The following is a 19,861-nucleotide window of genomic DNA, read 5'->3' as shown; positions in this document are numbered from 1 at the left end:
CACACCAAATATCATTTTCGCCAAGTTTGGTCAAAATACCATCAGCAGTTTCGGAGAAGTTGCTGCAAGTGTTTACGGACGGACGGACTGACCGCACGTCATACCATAAGCTCCCCAGAAATACGTTACAGGTGAGCTAAAAATAAATAAAAAATTAACAAAGAGCACAATGCACTAATGGAAACTAAAAACCTAGAAGTGTAATGCAAGGACGTTCACCAATTCCTTTACAAATTAAAACGGCACTCAGTGGAGCGCATACTTCCGCCAAGCTGAAGTTTATGTTTTGCTTTCCACGAATAATCCAGATCTGGAATGGACCGTAATCAAAATCTAATTGACTCGTTCTGGTCACCTATCCAACTCATCCACCAAGTGTGGTCATAACTTGTCCATAACTTTTTGAAACATTGTGTTATATATATATATATATATATATATATATATATATATATATATATATATATATATATATATATATATATATATATATATATATATATATATATATATATCGTGTTTGGCCCTTTTATCTCAATGGTGAAGAATCGCTTTAAAAATTCTCATTTATAGTGGATCCGGATCTTCAGCAGAATCAAATCAATTCATCCTAGTCACACACCCAACCTGTCCACCAAGTTTCATCCGAATCAGTCTCATCTCAATGGAACATGCAGGTTATATGCGAGAGATGTCATTTTGAAAAGCAACCGAGCTGCTCGTTTTCTCGATCGATGTGTGCAGAGCAAAGCGGATGCAGTCGTGAAGTGAGTTTCCATCTATAAAGTAAAGTAGAATGCATTCAGTCAACGAGCTGAAACAGAGGAGAAAGTGGGTACAACTAAAAGGAGAGCGGTGTCAGATTAGTATCTGCTGTCTATTTGGAATCCATTACCTCCTGCACTTATTGTCTGGGCATTAGGAAACAAGGCCTGAAACTAGAGCTTCCCTTAATTCATGAAGAACTTGCAGTGCTGGTGAAGGCTAATGTTAATCTGCATCAGTAGACAGGTAGAACAATGGATGAAATCAACAGGATGTTAATATTCTTGCATATTGTATAGCCAATATGGGGTGTTCTAAAGTTGAATGCCCAGGTTTTGCAACCGTGTGACTGCCTCATAGGTGAGTAGGTGGAGGGCTACTCCTGATAGCTGTTGGAAAGGACAGTGCAACGTGATGTGCTCCATCGTCTGGACTCCTCAGTCGCAGAGTGCATCCTGCCTCATCCTCCGTCGGAGGAGAGTGCTGCCGCAACAGCCCTGTCCAGTGCGGAGCATGTTGAGGGCTGTCCATTGCCTAGGTGGGAGTGTGAAGCCGGGTTAAGCAATGGTTGGATCATGTACAATATGTTTATTAGGAGCTGTGGTAGCCTCCCAGCTGACCCTCCTCAAGTCAGATTTTCTTTGATGCGCTCCAGTAAGGAGCTCGGCATGGTTCATGGTGGTTTTTGGGACTTGAGGCAACACGGATGTTCAATGAGAAGGCGCTGGCTTTGAATTTGAGTCTCCAAAATGCAGCTGAAGTATCGAGATGACAACACTTCCCTTCGGACTGCTAACGAAGCAATGTTGGAGAGGATAAGAAACCACTCAGTCTTTGTTGGCTTGAGGGTTCGAGAAACTGTTCTCATTGCAGTGTTTAACTGAACGTTGATGGTCTTCGCCGACCAGACTGGTGCGCAATACTCTGCAGTCGAGTATATAAGGGCAAGAGAGATGCCGTGCGCAAGGTGTTCGCGCCGGCTCCCCACGACGTTTAACGTGACCTGACCAACTGCTTGCATCTTTGCAGGTCAAGGTCCGGTCAAATGTAGCCCCAGGGTATTTGGGATAACGGACATTTTCAACTTTCGTTCCGCAGAACCTCGCATCTACCTCTGCATTTGCTGTGCAGTTATCAAGATTGTGGGTGCAGATGGCTTTTTGTTGGGGCTTGGACAGAGCTTCCATTTGTGCAAGTACTTCTCCAGCATGCCCATATCTCGGGTGAGTTGGTCACCGACAGATTTTATGTTGGGGCACTGTGCTACGAATGCGAAGTCATCAGTGTAGGTGAGTTTGAAGGAAAGATGACAACCTCCACGCAGTGCTCCTGTTAAGTGATAGACGGTGTTCGACTCTGATGAAGATATCAGGACTAATATCATCTGGCCAATGCCACCAACACACATGGGGCAAACCCCAGCAATGGGGCCTGCTTAGTAAAGAACAATTACTGAGTCCCTCACTCCACATCCTCCAACTCAATGTCGAAGGGTTGACATTTCCCAAATGTGAGATGAGGGGTTAATGCCCTGAAGCTGAACATCCCACTCACCTATCTATCATGGCATGAAATGTGATCGGGCCCTGGCCTTAAGGTTGAATGCAGTTGAGGTGGCAGTAAAAGTAACAAGAGCAAGCTTGACCCACAGACTACGTGGCTACAACTAGGGACATTAATCCCCTCCCCTCCATACCTCAACACTCACATTAGTATATGCCTCTGAAGAATACTTTCTCTGCCTGGAGCAGAAGCTATCACAAAAAGGAGGATGACCTGCACCTTAATGCATCCTTAAGGGTCATCAGTGGATGTCTAAGGCCCACATCATGAGGTGTACAGCTATCAAGACGGGCAGCTCGAGAAGCTTCCAACAACCAAGAACACAGACTACATAAAAAATTCATGGAAGACTTGTCTCCTCACATATTGAAAAGCAACAAGACCATCACCAGAAAGGCCCAACCCTAATCACATCAGATGATGGGTCTTACAGGCACCCATGGCAAATTAACCAGTTGCGAACCAACCAACTTGTAGGCCATCTGGAACATCTCCCTACCTCCACTAAACCTCCAGGTTGTGACTTCCTTGGGAAGGAATGGTGCCGCTTGAACAGGCTCTGAAATGGTGTCGGCCGATTCAGCAGCATCATGTTCCCCTGGGGATGGGGACTAGAGGGAATCGCCTTCATTAGAGCCTGATGACCTCCAGACTACAAAACACCTAAAGGGGAGATGGCAGGAGCAACAAAGACTGCAACCATGCACCCACAACTGGCCAAGGACAACTTTTACTTCATAGATCACACACTCAAACCATATGAAAAGAACAAAATGAGGCAAATGGCAAGAAAATGGGGGACATGTTTCTCCAATCCCCCCACTGATCAACACTTGAGATTGCAGACACTTCACCGGATCCTTTACACGTCTGGGATGAAATAGACGGTCGCCACAGACTTCCAAATCCCTATCAGACATTTCTGGACATTAACAGAGAACTGTATCATTTCTCATCCTTCAGACATCCAAGCAGCAACTTCTTCCCTATGCAGACCTTGATAAAAATCAGGAACTGGTCAAACACTTAAAATATGCATTTCAACTCCAACAAATCCCACACACTCACCCTGCCTCTCCAAAAGGGACCATCTGGAAAACCTTCCCACCACTTAAAAAGGTGAAGTCATTCAAACTTTTGGAACTCACCATCAGCTATGATCTTTCTTGGGCAGCCCATATTTCCAAGATGGTCTCCAAAGCCAGCTGCTAACTGAGCATAATTTGTTGGGCAAGGTCTTTCCTTTGCCAATCTGAACTTTTGACAAGATAAACAGCCTTCATCCACAGCTTGACGGAGTACTACCGCCTGTGGAGCCAACTTCTCCAGACTGTTCAATCCCATTCTTCCCTCCACGGCTTCGAGATAGCTGTTCACCCCTACCTCATAGCCTGGTGTTGGTTTAACGGTTAGGGACTTAGGGTGGTGGCTTAGGATCCTAGGGTCCCGAGTTCGAGACCCAATAACCACTGAATTAACACCAGGTGGTTGACTCAGCCTGTCATCCTTCTGAGGTCGGTGAAATGGGCACCAGTGTACTGGTAATAGGGGCACTGCACCAGCGGCATAGCCGCGCCCCTAACCCATGATGCAACCAGCAGCCAAAAAAGCAGCACACGATGGGAATCCCTCCCTCAGGTCATCCCCCATCCGTACTCATGATCGCCTGTACCCTAAATGACCCCATTCCTAAGCACTCCCTTTGAGCAGGTTATTGTGATTTTTTTTCTTCCCTCTCCCTCACCTCTTTTAGTTTGTTTGTTGTCCGTTGGTGCATTCCTTTTCTGTTTTTATCCCCCTTCCTCTTGTAGGTGTGTTCCATTCGGTTTGTGGGCACCTTGTTCATCCCCTACAATGTGTCCTTCACCCTCCATTGACCTCACTCTCACTTCTACTCTGTGCTTGCTGTTTCCCCTATCATTCTGCTCTAACTCTAACTCTTCCATAAGCTTCGATCATATATATATATATATATATATATATATATATATATATATATATATATATATATATATATATATATATATATATATATATATATATATATATATATATATATATATATATATATATATATCATACAAAAATTAAAAAAATGGTCAATATTTGGAATGTCATTACATAAGCTTTGCCAGCTCGTCTCTCGTTTTCAATGGGTCATAAGTGTCGCACCATGTCGCACCTCTCATGCTAACAGTAGTCACACGAACTACCGATGCTGTGACTGGTGAAAACTACTTGTGAAACCATTTGTGTAAAACACGAAGGAAATCACATTTCAGGGTCGACTCCCGGGTCCACAAGGATAGATCGGGTTGCCTTAGATTGTGCACAAATTTCCTGTGAAATGCTCCACCCTATTTAGAACAAAAACCAACGAGGTGCCGTGCGTTTTGTGTGAACCTCCGATTACCTTTGAGCAGCTGAGCAGCGTCGCTTGGCTCTTCGGAAGGAGAATCACAAGGTTCCTGCTTCACACAGTCAATGATCAAAGCATCCTCGGGACTCTGATGCACGTCAGTTTGGAATTTTTCTCTCTTCATCGGATGAGGTTCACCTACAAACAGTGCGACATGGTCATTACAGAAGAAACGGATTGACAAACGTGGCTCCTCACCCTCATGTGCCCATACCTAGTTCCACATTGGAGGAATGTTGATCGAAAATAAATTGTGAACCAAGGATATATTTTTTTTGTAATCAATTGCTTCAATTTAAATTATTTCTTCATTGCAGGCAATTGAAAAAAATGAACATTTTTACCTTCATCGATGGGACAATCCACAGGTTCAGCATCCACATTTAGCTTCTGATCAAAATCTGTAAAAAAAAAAAAATGATCGTCCCATGGTATGTGAACATAATCTCCATTATCGGGATTACTTGTTGGTAACCGAGCGATTCCCTCACTATGCGCACATGTAGCACGAACATATCCACAAAAGTAAACAGGGTACAGCGGAGGTTAGCGGGAACAAATACGAAAAATGGAGACGGCAAGAGATGGCAAGGAAGTGCAGCCTTGAAGCAGTGGCAGGAGGAGCACGATGGGATAACGTGGGGAAGGAGATCGCAAAGGTGGGAAAACAGAGGAGGAAGAAGTCTGCACTTTGAAAGTTCAATGAGGAGGGAGGTCAGTCGACAAAGAAGTTCATCCTCGTAGAGCTGGGGAGGAGCAGACAGCCGGCGTCCGCATCTCCACGGCTTCCAGGTGTGAGAGGCATGAGGCAGGTGCACAGGTTCACAAAATAAATTAAAAAGTACTCCGTTGTGCTTTGAACAATCGTTTCATCAGACACTGTTTATCTTTTGAGATCATGTGCTTGGAGACAAGTAGATATCAAAGTGGTTTACGAGGTTTTCGATGTTCTAATGTGGAAAAAAACTATCAAAATGGTAGTGGGGGCGTTCCATGTCAAGTGTACACATTTTTCAGCGAAATTTTGACACATCTCAGATTTCACTCTTTTTTTTTTGTGCAAGTGTTTGTATCCACGGTAAAACATTATGTGTCAATTTTCAGACCTGGGGGCCCATCGGGGCCCATTTTAGTCCCCCCCCGCCCAAATTTGGGCGCCCCCGGTTGACTCACAATCTTCCAGTGGCCATATCACAGGTTGTAGTGGTCCGATTTGGATGATATTTGGTATCAAAATGCTCGTAAAAGTGAGATCTTTCGAATCGCGTAAAGTAAAATCACTCCGAAACAGTAATTCAAAAAGTTATAGTTTGGGGTGCCCTTTGACCTTGGGCCCCCGCCCCCCAGCCAAACCGATGATCCCGATTTTTTTCATGTGAGAATACCCCTTCATATACTCCAACACCTCAGCATAAATGAAAATGGGATCTCAATGGGTTCATGATGATGGTTTTATTGTTCGGGGTCCACATATCACTAATTCTTGATTCGACATTAGGCGACATTTGCCATCATTGTTCCAATGACGTCACCTGCTGGCAGGCGACTATGTCTGAAATTGACAAGCATAGTCTCTGGACATGTGTATATATATATATATATATATATATATATATATATATATATATATATATATATATATATATATATATATATATATATATATATATATATATATAGCATCATTTGCAAAAAATTATTCTGCCTATTGTGTCTTGATTTTTAAGTGTACATTTTTTGTATAACCATCATCGAATTAAATTATAAATGGGCTGATACCAGTTTTTGTATATTTTGCAGTAAGCATGGCGGCTGAAGATCGAAAGGAGTTCCGAAAATACTGTTGCGATCCGTTCAGCTGCCATAAAACGAAACAACGAAATGATCTTTGCAATGTGTCAAATGATATGTTGATGAAATTTTCTTCAAAAGGTGAAAAAAAGATGACAGACTTTGTACTTCGTGCAGAAAAAAAAACTCAGTTGTCACCAGAACGTATTGATAATTTCGAACTGGTCGAAGATGATTCTTCATCAGAAGGTCCTATCGAAGGCATTGCAGAATCTATTTCGACAGATGAGGACGAGGAGGTTTTTGAGCGAGAAGCAGAAGTTGACCCATTAAACCAGTCGTTATCGATGATAGGCGAAAGCCCATTCGACAAACCAAAGGTGGAAAGGAACCCAGGGTACGTTCCTGAAAAGCGAAGTAAAGTGGAAGATTCTGTGCGAAAGAAATTAGAACTAGTTGCTGGACCAAGCACTGCAGAGAAAACACAAAATACAGCGGCAAAATGTGATGAAAACTGCATGCCAGAGGTGATCAAAAGCCTGAAAGAAAAATACGTTGTTTTGAGCCATTCAGAGCAAATCCGGATACTGACAATATTTGCTTGGAATATGAGCATCAGAGAGATGATGAGTGAATTCAGTTGCTCCCACAGAATGGCTGTGCAAGCCAAAAATTTAGAGAAAGAAAATGGTATGCTATGGTCTCCAAATCCCAAACAGGGTAAAATATTCCCTGACGAAGTGAAATCCGCCGTAACCGAATTTTACCGAAGTGATGAAGTCAGCCGAATAAATGCCGGGAAAATAAAAGGACTGTGTGGTGGTCAGGAATGAACAGGGAAAAGACGAAATTCAAAAGCGCCTGGTACTAAACAATCTCAAGGAACTGTTTCAGAAATTGAAAGAGAAGAACCCTGGCTTGAAAGTTGGATTCGCGAAGTTCGCCATGATCCGTCCCTCGGAGTGTGTCCTGGCCGGTTCAGGCGGTACACACAGTGTATGTGTATGTACGATACATCAAAATGTGAAACTCATGATGTTTGGTTCCAAAATGCCACAAATAGCCGAAATTCCTAGCTATCATCATGTGATAGCACGCATAGTTTGTAACCCAGCACAACCGGCATGTTATTTCAGAACTTGTGAAAGTTGCCCATCAATTGAAGACTTCAAAACCGAGCTTCTGAGTGCTTATGAACTCGAGGATGTTGATGAAATTCAGTTTAAACGGTGGACATCCACCGACAGATCTGAACTGAGCTCCATGGTCCTGCCTTTGGAAGAATTCGTTAATAAATTCTGTGAACGTGCGGTGAAATTAGTGAGACACGACTTCATTGCCAAGGCCTAATATCAGTTTTTGAAAAATAAGAAAGACGAAATCGGTGAAGGAGAATTTGTCATTATTGGAGACTTCTCAGAGAACTATTCATTTGTCGTACAGGATGCGGCCCAAGGATTCCATTGGAACTGCTCTCAAGCGACAATTCACCCCTGGGTTTAATATTTCAAATCGGACGATGGCAAATTAAACCACGATTCGTTCACGATTATATCAGAATGCAATACTCACGACGTTGTCTCAGTCCACCTCTTCCAAAGAATGCTCATTGAACACTTGAAGTCTAGCTTTGGAAATGTAAAGAAACTTTACTATTTCTCAGACTTTTGCGTTGGCCAATATGAGAATTGCAAAGCCTTCGTAAACCTATGTCGTCACAAATCAGAGTATGGTATTGACGCAGAATGCCATTTTTTTGCCACAAGTCATGGCAAGGGCCCTTCAGATGGCGTGGGAGGTACAGTCAAACGAGAAGCAACACGTGAGAGCCTGCGTAGACCTTACGACAGTCAAATTATTTCTCCAAAAGATCTTTTCGCCTTGCTGAAAATGGTTTGAATGAAATGAAGTTCGGTTATGGGATCCAAGAGGTGTATGACGAGGAAGAAAGAAATCTGGAAGAAAGGTTAAAAACGGCCAAAACCAAAACTGGAACTCAAAAACTTCATGCTTTCATCCCTATTTCTGAAACTGCTCTTCAAGTACGCGAATTCAGCCTTAACGAGGAACGCCGTATCGAGTCAGCTATTTCAAAATCTACACCAACTTTTAACGGGAAACTCTCAGGTTATGTCACAGTGCACTATGATGGAAAATGGTGGCTTGCCTGCATCATGGAAGCCTTTCAGGACACTCATGAAGTGAAAGTGAATTTTCTTCATCCAAACGGGCCCGCAAATAGTTTCTCTTTTCCTGACATTGAAGATCACTGCATTTTAGACATTTCTGATATACTTCTTTCCGTAGAACCAAAAACTGATACAGGTAGAACCTACACAATCAGTAAAAAAGAAACACAGCTGTCAAATAAATATTGACTATAATATGCGAGGAAAAACTCTTACTCATACGAGTATCGCTTCCAGTTCCTGCATGTGGAAAATTTATGTACAATATACTGAAACAGTGTATTGGAAATCTTGTGTTCAAATATTGTGCTATGTGTTGTGGCGTATTGTGTGTCCAGCACCCGAGTCCCCGAACAATAAAATCATCATCACACTTGACCCCATTGAGATCCCATTTTCATTTATGCTGAGGTGTTGGAGTATATGAAGGGGTATTCTCACACGAAAAAAATCGGGACCATCGGTTTGGCTGGGGAGCGGGGGCCCAAGGTCAAAGGGCGCCCCAAACTATAACTTCTTGAATTACTGTTTCGGAGTGATTATTCGAAAGATCTCGCTTTTACGAGCATTTTGATACCAAGATCAGCCAAATCGGACCACTACAACCTATGATATGGCCTCTGGAAGATTGTGGGGCAGCCGGGGGCGCCCAAATTCGGGGGGCCCCTAAAATGGGCTCCGATGGGCCCACAGGTCTAAAAGTTGGTATTTTGAGTTTTTTCACCCAAGTGAATAAATGACCAACATATGGGGAGAAAATGAGGTATTAGTGTCGGGAGGGTGTGTACACTTGACATGGAATGCTCCAGTGTTTAAAGGCCGAGGATGGGAATGCAGAGCGCCGAGTTGAGAACTCGCAATTTGGAAGCCAAGTCAGAGTTCAATCGACCCATTAATAGAGCGTATTTGGACTAAATCAAATGAAAGAACAATTACTGCATCGGAGTAATCATAAGGAACCCGGATAGGAATCGAGTCTCAGCTGTTAATCCTCTATCATCAAACTCATCCAGGTGCAGCCAAGTGAGCCTCACAAAAAAAAATAATTGTAATAATTAATTTCTCCCTAAACAGAGAGATAAATAAGGAGAAAAATTAAGAGTGAGAGAGAGAGAGAAAAAAAAAAAGAGGAAAATGAAGAACAAGAAAGGCAAGAATAATAACGAACAAGTCTGAAGACGACGATGGTTCACGAGCGGTATTTGACGATGTAGATCGTTTCAGAAGTCAAGGATGAGACAATGTGATAATGTTTGACCAAGTTATAAAAATGATCAACATGATGTGGTACGAGTGACAGGTTATTAGCTGCAAAATGTCAAAAACCCAGTTTCGTTCAACAGCTTTAAAAATTTGACCTTTGCATAACCTTTAAAGGTCACAAAACAATGTTGTGGACATTAAAATAAGGAAACAGGATACGTGCTATAGCTCATTGGAGTTAGTTCGTCGAAGGTCGAAAACCCGGTTCGATTCCCACAACTTTGAAAATTTGACCTTTGTGACCTTTAAAGGTCAAAGATTATGACCTTTGGTGCAAAACTTCCTCTGGAACATTCCAGGAATAATATAACGTCATATAGGCTATATGGCATTTCGCACTCCTTGGATTATCCATACTTTGATGAAATCAGTGTAAAAACAAACTTGAAGGGGGTGCCACGGGCAAAGTGTTTGAGATAGAGCAAAATGGTTTCAAGACTTTAGGTGGGGAATGACCTCAAGATTATGCATAGAAAATATTGTCATCCTAGCTCTCAAAGTTTGGGCAGTCGTATGATTTTTATGTCAAAATTCGAAATTTTCTAAGTTCGTGACCTTGACCTTGGGACGAAAATGAAAAAAAAAAAAATCGAGCTCCGTGGGGCTATGCAGGTGCCATTGGGCTAACCAAATACCGAAAACCCCTGACAGATTCGACAAACCCCTCGGAGAAGATGGATTTTTATGTCAAAATCGCAATTTTCTAAGTTCGTGACCTTTTGACATTGACATTGGGATGAAAATGAAAAAAAATCGAGCTCCGTGGGGCTATGCAGGTGCCATTGGGCTAACAAAATACCGAAACCCCTGCCAGATTCGACAAACCCCCTAGGAGAAGATGCAAATTGAAATCGGCTACCCCTTAAAAACACAATTCGCAATTTGTCAGGATCGGATCAAAACCCATGGAGCTATGCTCGGGACAGACAGACAGACAGACAAACAATAACGAATATAGTGGTCACTTATTTTTTCGTGAACCAATAAAGAGAAATGTGAAAAAGTAGAGAGAAGTGCAAAAGGAACAAGGAACAAAGATGTGGATAGACTTCAGCGGTTACTCCGCAGGCTCAAATGCGGTGCAATCTACTAGAAGTCCTTGAATCAGAAAATAACCACACCAGCTACCACTGGGTCTCGTAAGAGGGAGGGAGACAGGTTAGAGAATTCAGCTTCAAAATGGTTCAATCTTGTCTGAGGACAGACACGTTTATTGTGGACTTTGCCGAGCAACAAAAGGTTTCCCATAAGGCCAAGTCAGGTTTGCATTCATGAAAAGTCAAGAAAGCAAACTTCTTGGAAGTGAATATCTTGTCACGACGCTCAGCGTACCAAGGCTTAGGCCAGAGAAGATGGGCAAAATAGGACCAGGCTGGATCCAGTGAGCCTGTATAATCAGAGAGAACGTTTTTTTTGTTTGTTTGTTTTGGGGGGGGGACATTCCCAGGATTAATCAATGTAAGGTGTGGAGTAGGTGATAGAGCATGTACTCGTACATCACTGACTCGGCTCGCTAGCAAGATGGCAGGTGAAGTCACCACATATAAAAGGGGAAAAAAATAATGGGGTGAAAGTGGTGGGTGATCAGGTAAGGGTCCATGGCAAAGACAAGGGATGGCTGAGGCAGATTAAAAAAATAAATAAATAAATAAAATAAGGGTAGGGTGGAGGCAGAGGGAAAGGATGTAATAGGATACAGAGGAGGAGGTCCAAAAGGAAAAGAGGTGTGGAGGTGAAAGGGCAAGTCTAATAGCTTTTCATGAGACACAATATACACTGTTTATAGTCTGTATCGAGAAGAAGCAGAATGTGGTTACGATGCAAACAGTTACCTTGAGAGGACGAATCATCCACAAACTCGGATTCCACCTTCACTTTCACAATGAAATCTGAAACACAAACATTGGAATACTTAATAAACATTTCTGAGTTTCCAAATCAAAAGACACCTTCAGCATTCATGTTCAGTAATAACAAAGAAAGGACAAAACAAAAAAAAACAAATAACTTAATGATACAATTGGTGAACGAAGAAAAGAATGACCATAAAGCGAAGGAAGAGATTGGAACCATACTCTGTGCAGATCATTGGTCCTGCTTAAGCAGTCTCCTTGGCTATTGGGTACAATCCTGGACGGGTCGCCACTCCGAAACAGTAACCAGCAAGCTGGTACTCATTTTGCTGACCTCGGAAGGATGACAGGCTGAGTCAACCCCACCTGGTATTAATTCAACAGCTGAGCGGGATTTGAACTCAGGACCCTAGGATCCAAAGCCCACCACCCGAACCATCAAGCAAACACCAGGCATATATAAAGGATGGTTACAAATTGGAAAATAGGGGGTCTCTCTAACTTTTAGGCCTACACTCAACCTCAGCACTGCTGTGTATGTCATCACTTATCCACTCATGTCGCTCACCCAGTTGTTCACCACCACCCGACCCTTTCCATCTGGCCACTGGATATCAGAGGCCTAAGCTCGAATCTCACTGATCCTTGCACATCATTGTCTCCTCTTGGAAAATCAGAGAAATATTTTAATACATATACTGGACTCGCTCATCACTAGTCTTGGTCATTCCATGTACGTTTTGATTGACCTAATGCTCATGTTGGTGATAGTATTGTGATCTCCGTAAGAAGCCCCCCTTTCCCATAGCCCCTGCCTGGTCATCCTACACTGCCCCCCCCCATCCCTATCCCTCTCCACAGCAATATGTTTGTGTGGTCTTCAACTAAAATCTCTGTATGAATACCTCTCTGCCGACTTCAAATCGCTCCTCTATTCCAAACACAAGTCTCAATTTCCAATCCATGACATGTTCCACCATTTAAACTGCCAGAGTATTCGTCACCACACTGTTACGGATCTGGAAACCATACGCATTCAAACATACAGATGTCCCAAAAGTCAGTTATTCCGTTAAGTACATGTGAAGACAGGTCCCTTCCTTTTGTCTAGTGGGAGAATCAAAGGTGTACGTTGCGATGTTTTTTTTTTTAGGTAGGTTATTAAATCTTTACATCCAGCAACCATCCCATCCCCAATCACGATCCACTGTCCACCTGCTGTATCCAAAGGCCTGCTGACCAGGTAAAAATCATCTTGCAGTAATTCAATCTTGACTGCACCACCATCCACCTTCTTCAAACACGCGTGGAGTGGGCGGGCTTTCCCGGCCTGGCCGAAATCCCACCCAGAAAGGGCGGACTCTACGAAGGTCCTGTCCAATCACAGCGGACGGTGACGTCGGCTTCACCAAGGCTCCCCCCCCGCGGAGATCGATCGATAAATTGCGACGCCATCCTCAGAAGAGAGTTCTGTGTGGGGGAAAGTCAGCTCTGGATTTATTTGGAGAATTCTTTGGAGGATTCGTTGCAGCTCTGTGTGGAGCGTTTGTTGGAGTTTTGTTGGGTCTTGTCTGTGACCCCGATTCCCACCCTGGGACTCAGACTACTCGACTCGAGTTCCTCCAGGGGCATGAGTCCCACGTGTGTGACCGTGGGCCGAGCTCCACGACTATTGGCAGGTGCCGCACCGTGGAGCACCCCCTCCCTCCAATGTGCAGGTACCCAAGTGAACTGCGACCCCCAGCTCGTCCCTCTCCCTGGCTGCGAGGGTCGAATAAAACACCTGGGTTTTATTTTTGTCTGTGTGCGTGTGCGTGTGCGTGTGCGTGTGCGTGTGCGTGTGCGTGTGCGTGTGTGGCACCAATCCATTAAGCAATATTGTTTAAGTGTTTGATCATTGTAAATCTCACCTGCCTTGTATTTCCACGTAAGTCTGCCCTGTGTCCTTTGTAAATTATTTGTAAATAAATTATTATAGAAATGTTCCAGTTCGTTGCCTGTCATTTCTACCATTGACCCAGCACAGTGCAGGCTTGAGAAATAGTGAGGCCGTTTGGCCCGTAAGTTGTCATTGGGACCGGCGCGGCTCTGGGAACTCCCGCTCGGTTCGCTGGACCCGAGTCGGTACATGCGACTCGGTTCGGACAGAGTCTGCCGAGGGTGTGGTTTCCCCGGTAGCTAGACGGCGTGAGAACTTAGGTAAATTGGAATAGACAAGTGGAACCTACCTCACGCCGTCGAAATATTGGCGACCACGGTCCTTTAAGTGGTCTGTGACCTTTCGGAGTTGTCCGGGAGTCACGACCTAAATTCCGGGTGTTCGGTGGGAGACGGCTCTACTGCTCCACCTGGTGGTCATTTATCGCCACAGAACCCCAGCCCACAACACCACCATCCGAGGTATTGCAGCAAAGAGCATTTTCATGAAGATGGAAGTATCCCAATGTTTGGGTTGAGAACATGAGAACCGCCCTTTCAAACAATAAAAGTCATTTGTGTCAGACAACGTTAGGTCTGAGTTTGTCCGCACCCAATTTGGTTTTCCTTGAATCCTTGCTCACTGAAAAGTTCCCTCCAGGATGTGATTGCATGGACTATTTATTTATTTTTTCCAAGGAAATCTTAAAAGTCGGATTGCGAGTTTAATTTGTTTGCGTCCCTATCATTCACTCGGCCGAGATATACTGTTCTTTCTCAGTTTTATTATCGGCATCGAAAGAACCAGTCAAATATTCAAGTCCCCGCCTTCAGCTTTATGACAAGTTGGGAGGTGTGGTCGTGGTAAACTCATCAGCAATTAGAGTTCATGGAACACTTTACCCTGCAGTCTTGAGAAATAAATAAATAATTTTTAAAGGACATGGGTCAGGTATGTGAGTGGCAAATTTGATTGGTCAGGATGATGTAAAATGGCAGAATATTTTGCTCAAGTACTGCTAAACGGAAGGTTTTGAAAGTGCCAAAAAGGTGATTTCTGTTCTATTGTTCAAGTATCTAACTACAATTCCAGCAATGTTTGTGTGTCTGTGTGTGTCTGACCGCTGTTTCTTGACAACCACTGGTCCGATCTAATTGAAAATTGCCAGGTATATTGCTGGGGAGCTGAGTATGTGCCTTTTCAAGGTTTGATATTAATCGGACAAGTGATTCCCAAGTTATGGCCATTTATTTACCAAACCAATGACAGGACACGTTGCTGCGGCCATTTATTTACCAAACCAATCACAGGACACGTTGCTGCGTAGGAGAGGCCGATGGGGAAAGGGCGCCTTAGTTACCAATGACAGGACACGTTGCTGCGGCCATTTATTTACCAAACCAATGACAGGACACGTTGCTGCGGAGGTGTGGCCGATGGGGAAAGGGTGCCTTAGTTACCGTGGCGTAGGAGTGGCAATGGTCAATGGCATTGAAAGTCATGGAGGTAAACTTGATTTTAATTAACTCTGTGTGTGTAAGTATCACAGCAGTTGTTACTTCAATGCAAGCAATGATTCGTGGAATGCATGTGAACATTCCTTACGGGCACGCACTTCCGGATAGTGATGACTTACTGTATACGAATAATTGCTCGATTTATTATGCGCATTTATAGATCAACACAATGCCCCAATCCAGTCGATTACGAGAGAGAAGGAACGGCCTGTGTGTTTGTTTCTGGCAAGCGGTTTGAAAGTTTTTGTTATTTTTATTTTTTTTGCACGTACGGCCACGTGAGAGCGTAGGAACGGCCTGTGTCGTTGTTGTTTTTGGCACGCGGTTTGAAAGTTTTTTTTTGTGCACGTATGGCCACGCACGTACGGGCACGCGAGAGCGTAGGAACTGCCTGTGTGGTTGTTGTTTCTGGCACGCGGTTTGAAACTTTTTATTTATTATTGTTTTTTTGCACTTACTGCCATGCGGGTACGGCCACGTACCAGTATAATTAAATTAATATAAAATAAACATTTCAAAGTTTGAAGAAATTTTTTTTTTAGAATTTACCAACATTGATGCAGGGTCCTTTACACCACCCTATTTAACTTCTTTTTTCAGCTGCTCCCGTTAAAGGTCGCCACAGCGGATCATCCGCTATGATCCGCATAGTGATTTGGCACAGGTTTTACGCCGGATGCCCTTCCTGACGCAACCCTGGTCGCCTCTTATGACACAGGGATATGGTACACCTATTCTAACGTGGGCAGACACCGGGCCCAGTACACTGGTACTCACTTCGCCGACCTCGGAAGGATGACAGGCTGAGTCAACCTCCTGGTGTGTATCAATTCAAGCGGCCAGCGTGCCTGTTGCATGTGAAGATGATGTTGCAAAACCGACCTCTGAAAAAAAAAAACTTTCAAACACCACCCTATTTAACATGTTACCTTGATTAATCGTGCCTGTTGCATGTGGCCTTGATGACGTCATTAAAAAAAAATAGCAGTAAGTTTCCTTTTTGGAATAATCGAGATGGAGAAGAAGAATTTCAAAAAAGTTGTGAGCGATGAGAGAGATGACGAGACGAGACTTGCTGCCTCGAGCGACGAAAGGGGCGACGACACTCGCCGCCTTGAGCGCAGAGACGGGCGACGACACTCGCCGCCTCGAGCGCAGAGACGGGCGACGAGACTCGCCGCCTCGAGCGCCGAGACTCGCTGCCTCGAGCGACCAAGAGACTCGCCGCCTCGAGCGGAGACGGGCGACGAGACTCGCCCCCTCGGGCGACGAGACTCGCCCCCTCGGCGCGACGAGACTCGCCCCCTCGGCGCGACGAGACTCGCCCCCTCGGCGCGACGAGACGGGCGACGACACGGGCGACGAGACTCGCCCCCTCGGGCGACGAGACGGGCGACGACACGGGCGACGAGACTCGCCCCCTCGGGCGACGAGACTCGCCGCCTCGGGCGACGAGACGGGCGACGAGACTCGCCGCCTCGGGCGACGAGACGGGCGACGAGACTCGCCCCCTCGGGCGACGAGACTCGCCGCCTCGAGCGACGACACTCGCCGCCTCGACCTATGAAACGTCCTGCTGGGACACGCTCTCACCGTTGTGAAATATCAAGATTCAGACAAGATCGTGACTCGTCGGAAATATCGATCAGACTCAGAACCACAACACTTGAAATGATCCTTCGCACGTCATTTTAATCAAGACTACGTGGGTAAGGTCATCTCTAGTTCGTATTACTAGTTTTTAATTAACTTCATGACGAGAGTGTGTTGTGCTGTGTTGTGCTGTGTTGTAGGTTTCTTCATCACAATTCTCAAATCAACAAATAGTCTTCTTCGGGTGTGGGGTTCATGAACTCGGACACGTCGACGATCCCAACACGAGAAAAACGTTAAACGTACATGACGTGGATAACGAACACACACCACACAGCACAACACCACACACCGAACACCACAACACCACACACCGAACACCACAACACAGCACAGCACAACACCACACACAGCACACACCGAACACAACACACTGAACGAATGTTTGTCGTTTAACCCACTCAGGTCATCGTGAGACAACTCCACAGAACAGCACGGACCCCGTACGAACACCAGAACACAACAATAATAATAAAAAAATCCCTGACAGGAACTTGAGCATCAGGAACCCCGTACGGGAACCAGAACACAACGATACGGAGAACGACACGTACCAAGTACCATTTCCTTGTCCTCGGCTGGAGCGACACTGGCCCCGCCGTCTGCAGGACAACGTCCCGGAAGCAGCGCGTTTCCTCCACGGGAGTCCGGACACCTCGGTGGGTGATTGTTGTTGGTAACGCTCATCGCACCCGCAGCACACGTGTTCCCGTGAAACCGATCCGCCTCTGAGGAAACACCGACCGCGGCTTCGCAAACGCAGATACGCCACACGGACCGTCAATCCTCAACCCGTCGGGTCACGAGGTTATTGCACGCGACGGCTCGAGACCCAGGTGGAGGCCGTTCGGCCCATCATGCCTGCGCTGCATCAATCAACACTCGTCAACAATGCGGGTTGTTTGTTCGTTTGTTGCTTTGCTTGTTTGTCTGTCCGCACAGACCTTTCGTGTTTTTCTCCGCAACCGCTTGTCGGATTGAGACGAAATTTTCACCACAGGAACCACGACCACTACTCGTGAAGAATGTTTTACTGATAGTTATGACGTCATACGTCACGTGGTGGGGCAGCCATGATGGAAAAACGGAAAAACTTTGGACCTCTATTTGTGAAACCACAGTCGAGGAAAAAAATTGAAACTTGACACATTGCAAGTACTGCTCGTTGGGAATGTTTTTTTTTAATGACGTCATAGGTGCCTTCGTTATGACGTCATAATTGCATATGTAGAACACTACATGTGATGAGCAGGAAAAATTTTGAGGGTCATCTCGTGATAAAATGGTCCACAGAAAAGAAAGAAAAAAAAACATTGATTGATTACGTCATCGGTCACGTGATTCGGCAGCCATATTGTTTGTTTGTTTTTGAAAACCTTCAAAAATCTTTTTAGTGGCTGAACAAATTCAAGCGAAACTTTACACATATGACCGCCTAACCATGAGGAACAAATGGTTCACAGATATGATGTCATAGGTCACATGATTTGGCAGCCGCACTAGATTTACCCAAAAACCTATTTTAAGAAATCTTCTCCAGAACGGCTGGACAAATCGAGGGGAAACTTCAGGCGAAAGTTCAACAAGCCTTGGGTGTACAAGTTTGTTCAGGAATAATAATTATCGGTCACAAGGTTTGGCAACCATATTGGATTGAAGAAAAATATTAAATAATGTTTCTTCTGGAACCGCTTAACCAACCAAAGTGAAACATCACAATTATGATCGACTAGTGATGGGGAATACGTTTTAAATTTCAACTTGAGTGGATGCATGGTCTGGCAGCCAGAATTATTTAATTTTGTTTGATCTGGGTTCTTTTTTTATTCTTTTTTTGAATGAAGCTCACTTGGCTGTGCCTGGTTGGGTTTGAGGGGTGAGAAGTAGCAGCTGAAATGTGAATCCTATCGAGGTTCCACCTGATGACTTCATCTTTGCTTTTTGCTTGTTTGGGTTCCGTCTGATGATGGTCCGAGTCCTGATCCCTGAGGTCCCCACCACTTACATCCTCCCACTCACAGCTACTCTTTGCCTCCTAACCCTAAGCCAGTTTCCAATCCAATTAGCTACCTGACCAACCACTCCATAAGCCCTCACCTTGGCTAACAACCTCCGATGTGGTACCTTATCAAATACCTTCTTAAAGTCTCGATATACTTTGTCCACTGCCTTTCCCTCATCCACCCAATCAGACACTGCTTCATAGAACTCCAAAAGATTTGTAAAAGAGGAACTACCTTTGGTAAACCCTTGCTGACTACCTTTAATTAGTTTGTATTTATTTAAATGGTTCCTCATATGGTCCTTAATTAATATCTCCAACACCTTCCCCACAACTGAAGTCAAACTAACATGTCTATAGTATAGTTCCCCAATTCTTTTCTGGATCCTTTGTTAAACTAGTGTGCTTGGTGGTCCGATGGACCAAATTTTCATTGCTCTTCACAGTCTTGTTGCATACCCAACTGCTGTACTGTTCGAGCATTAGCTTGCCTTTCACGAAACCCAGATGTGCTTGTTCAGGGCCAGCGTGGGGATTATATGTTCGTTATTATTCTTGCCATACGATACCACTACTCTTCTTATTGTTGTAAATATTATTAGTGCAAATTAATATATGCTTTGTTGTAATGTTGTTGTTTTTGTTATATATTTTGTAATTAGAATGCCATGCCATGGTGGAGTAGAAGGACGTATGAAGCTGCTTTATATACTGTACCTTAACATGGTGTATGTTTAAAACATGGCAATCCTAATGAATTTTTTGTCATATAGTCATGTCATAAAGGATCTCCGGGATCCTAAGTCTTAGGGGTCATTTGGGTCCTATGGGACTTTTGGATTTGCTGGGTCCTTGGAGACTTTTGTGTCCTCAGACAGTTTTTGGCCCTCCGGGACTTTTAGTTTCTCGGGAACTTTTGGGTCTTTTG

At 44.3% G+C, this 19,861-nt stretch overlaps 1 protein-coding gene across 6 annotated transcripts in view; it reads right to left on the bottom strand.

Moving 5' to 3' along the window:
* Positions 1–17,907, bottom strand: part of LOC147009132 (uncharacterized) — a 36,428-nt gene extending 18,521 nt beyond the window's left edge. The window contains exons 1-4 of one of the 6 annotated variants that reach the window (XM_085862780.1): positions 17,486–17,907; positions 11,823–11,879; positions 5,092–5,148; positions 4,742–4,885 (exon numbers count right to left, since the gene is read on the bottom strand). In XM_085862780.1, the coding sequence (XP_085718906.1) occupies positions 4,742–4,885; positions 5,092–5,148; positions 11,823–11,879; positions 17,486–17,618 (391 nt within the window). In that variant the 5' untranslated portion in view covers positions 17,619–17,907. The remainder of the gene's footprint in view (positions 1–4,741; positions 4,886–5,091; positions 5,149–11,822; positions 11,880–17,485) is intronic. The other 5 variants (XM_085862781.1, XM_085862782.1, XM_085862779.1 and 2 more) reach the window with 5 other exon arrangements.
* Between the last annotated feature and the right edge of the window lie 1,954 nt (positions 17,908–19,861).

The sequence above is a fragment of the Eptatretus burgeri genome, chromosome 17, assembly GCF_056783735.1.
Source record: "Eptatretus burgeri isolate ZD-2024b chromosome 17, Ebu_testis_v1, whole genome shotgun sequence".
In the NCBI taxonomy this organism is placed as follows: Eukaryota; Metazoa; Chordata; class Myxini; order Myxiniformes; family Myxinidae; genus Eptatretus; species Eptatretus burgeri.
The sequence above is the reverse complement of the archived record's forward strand: the minus strand, read 5'-3'. Positions and strand labels throughout refer to the sequence as shown.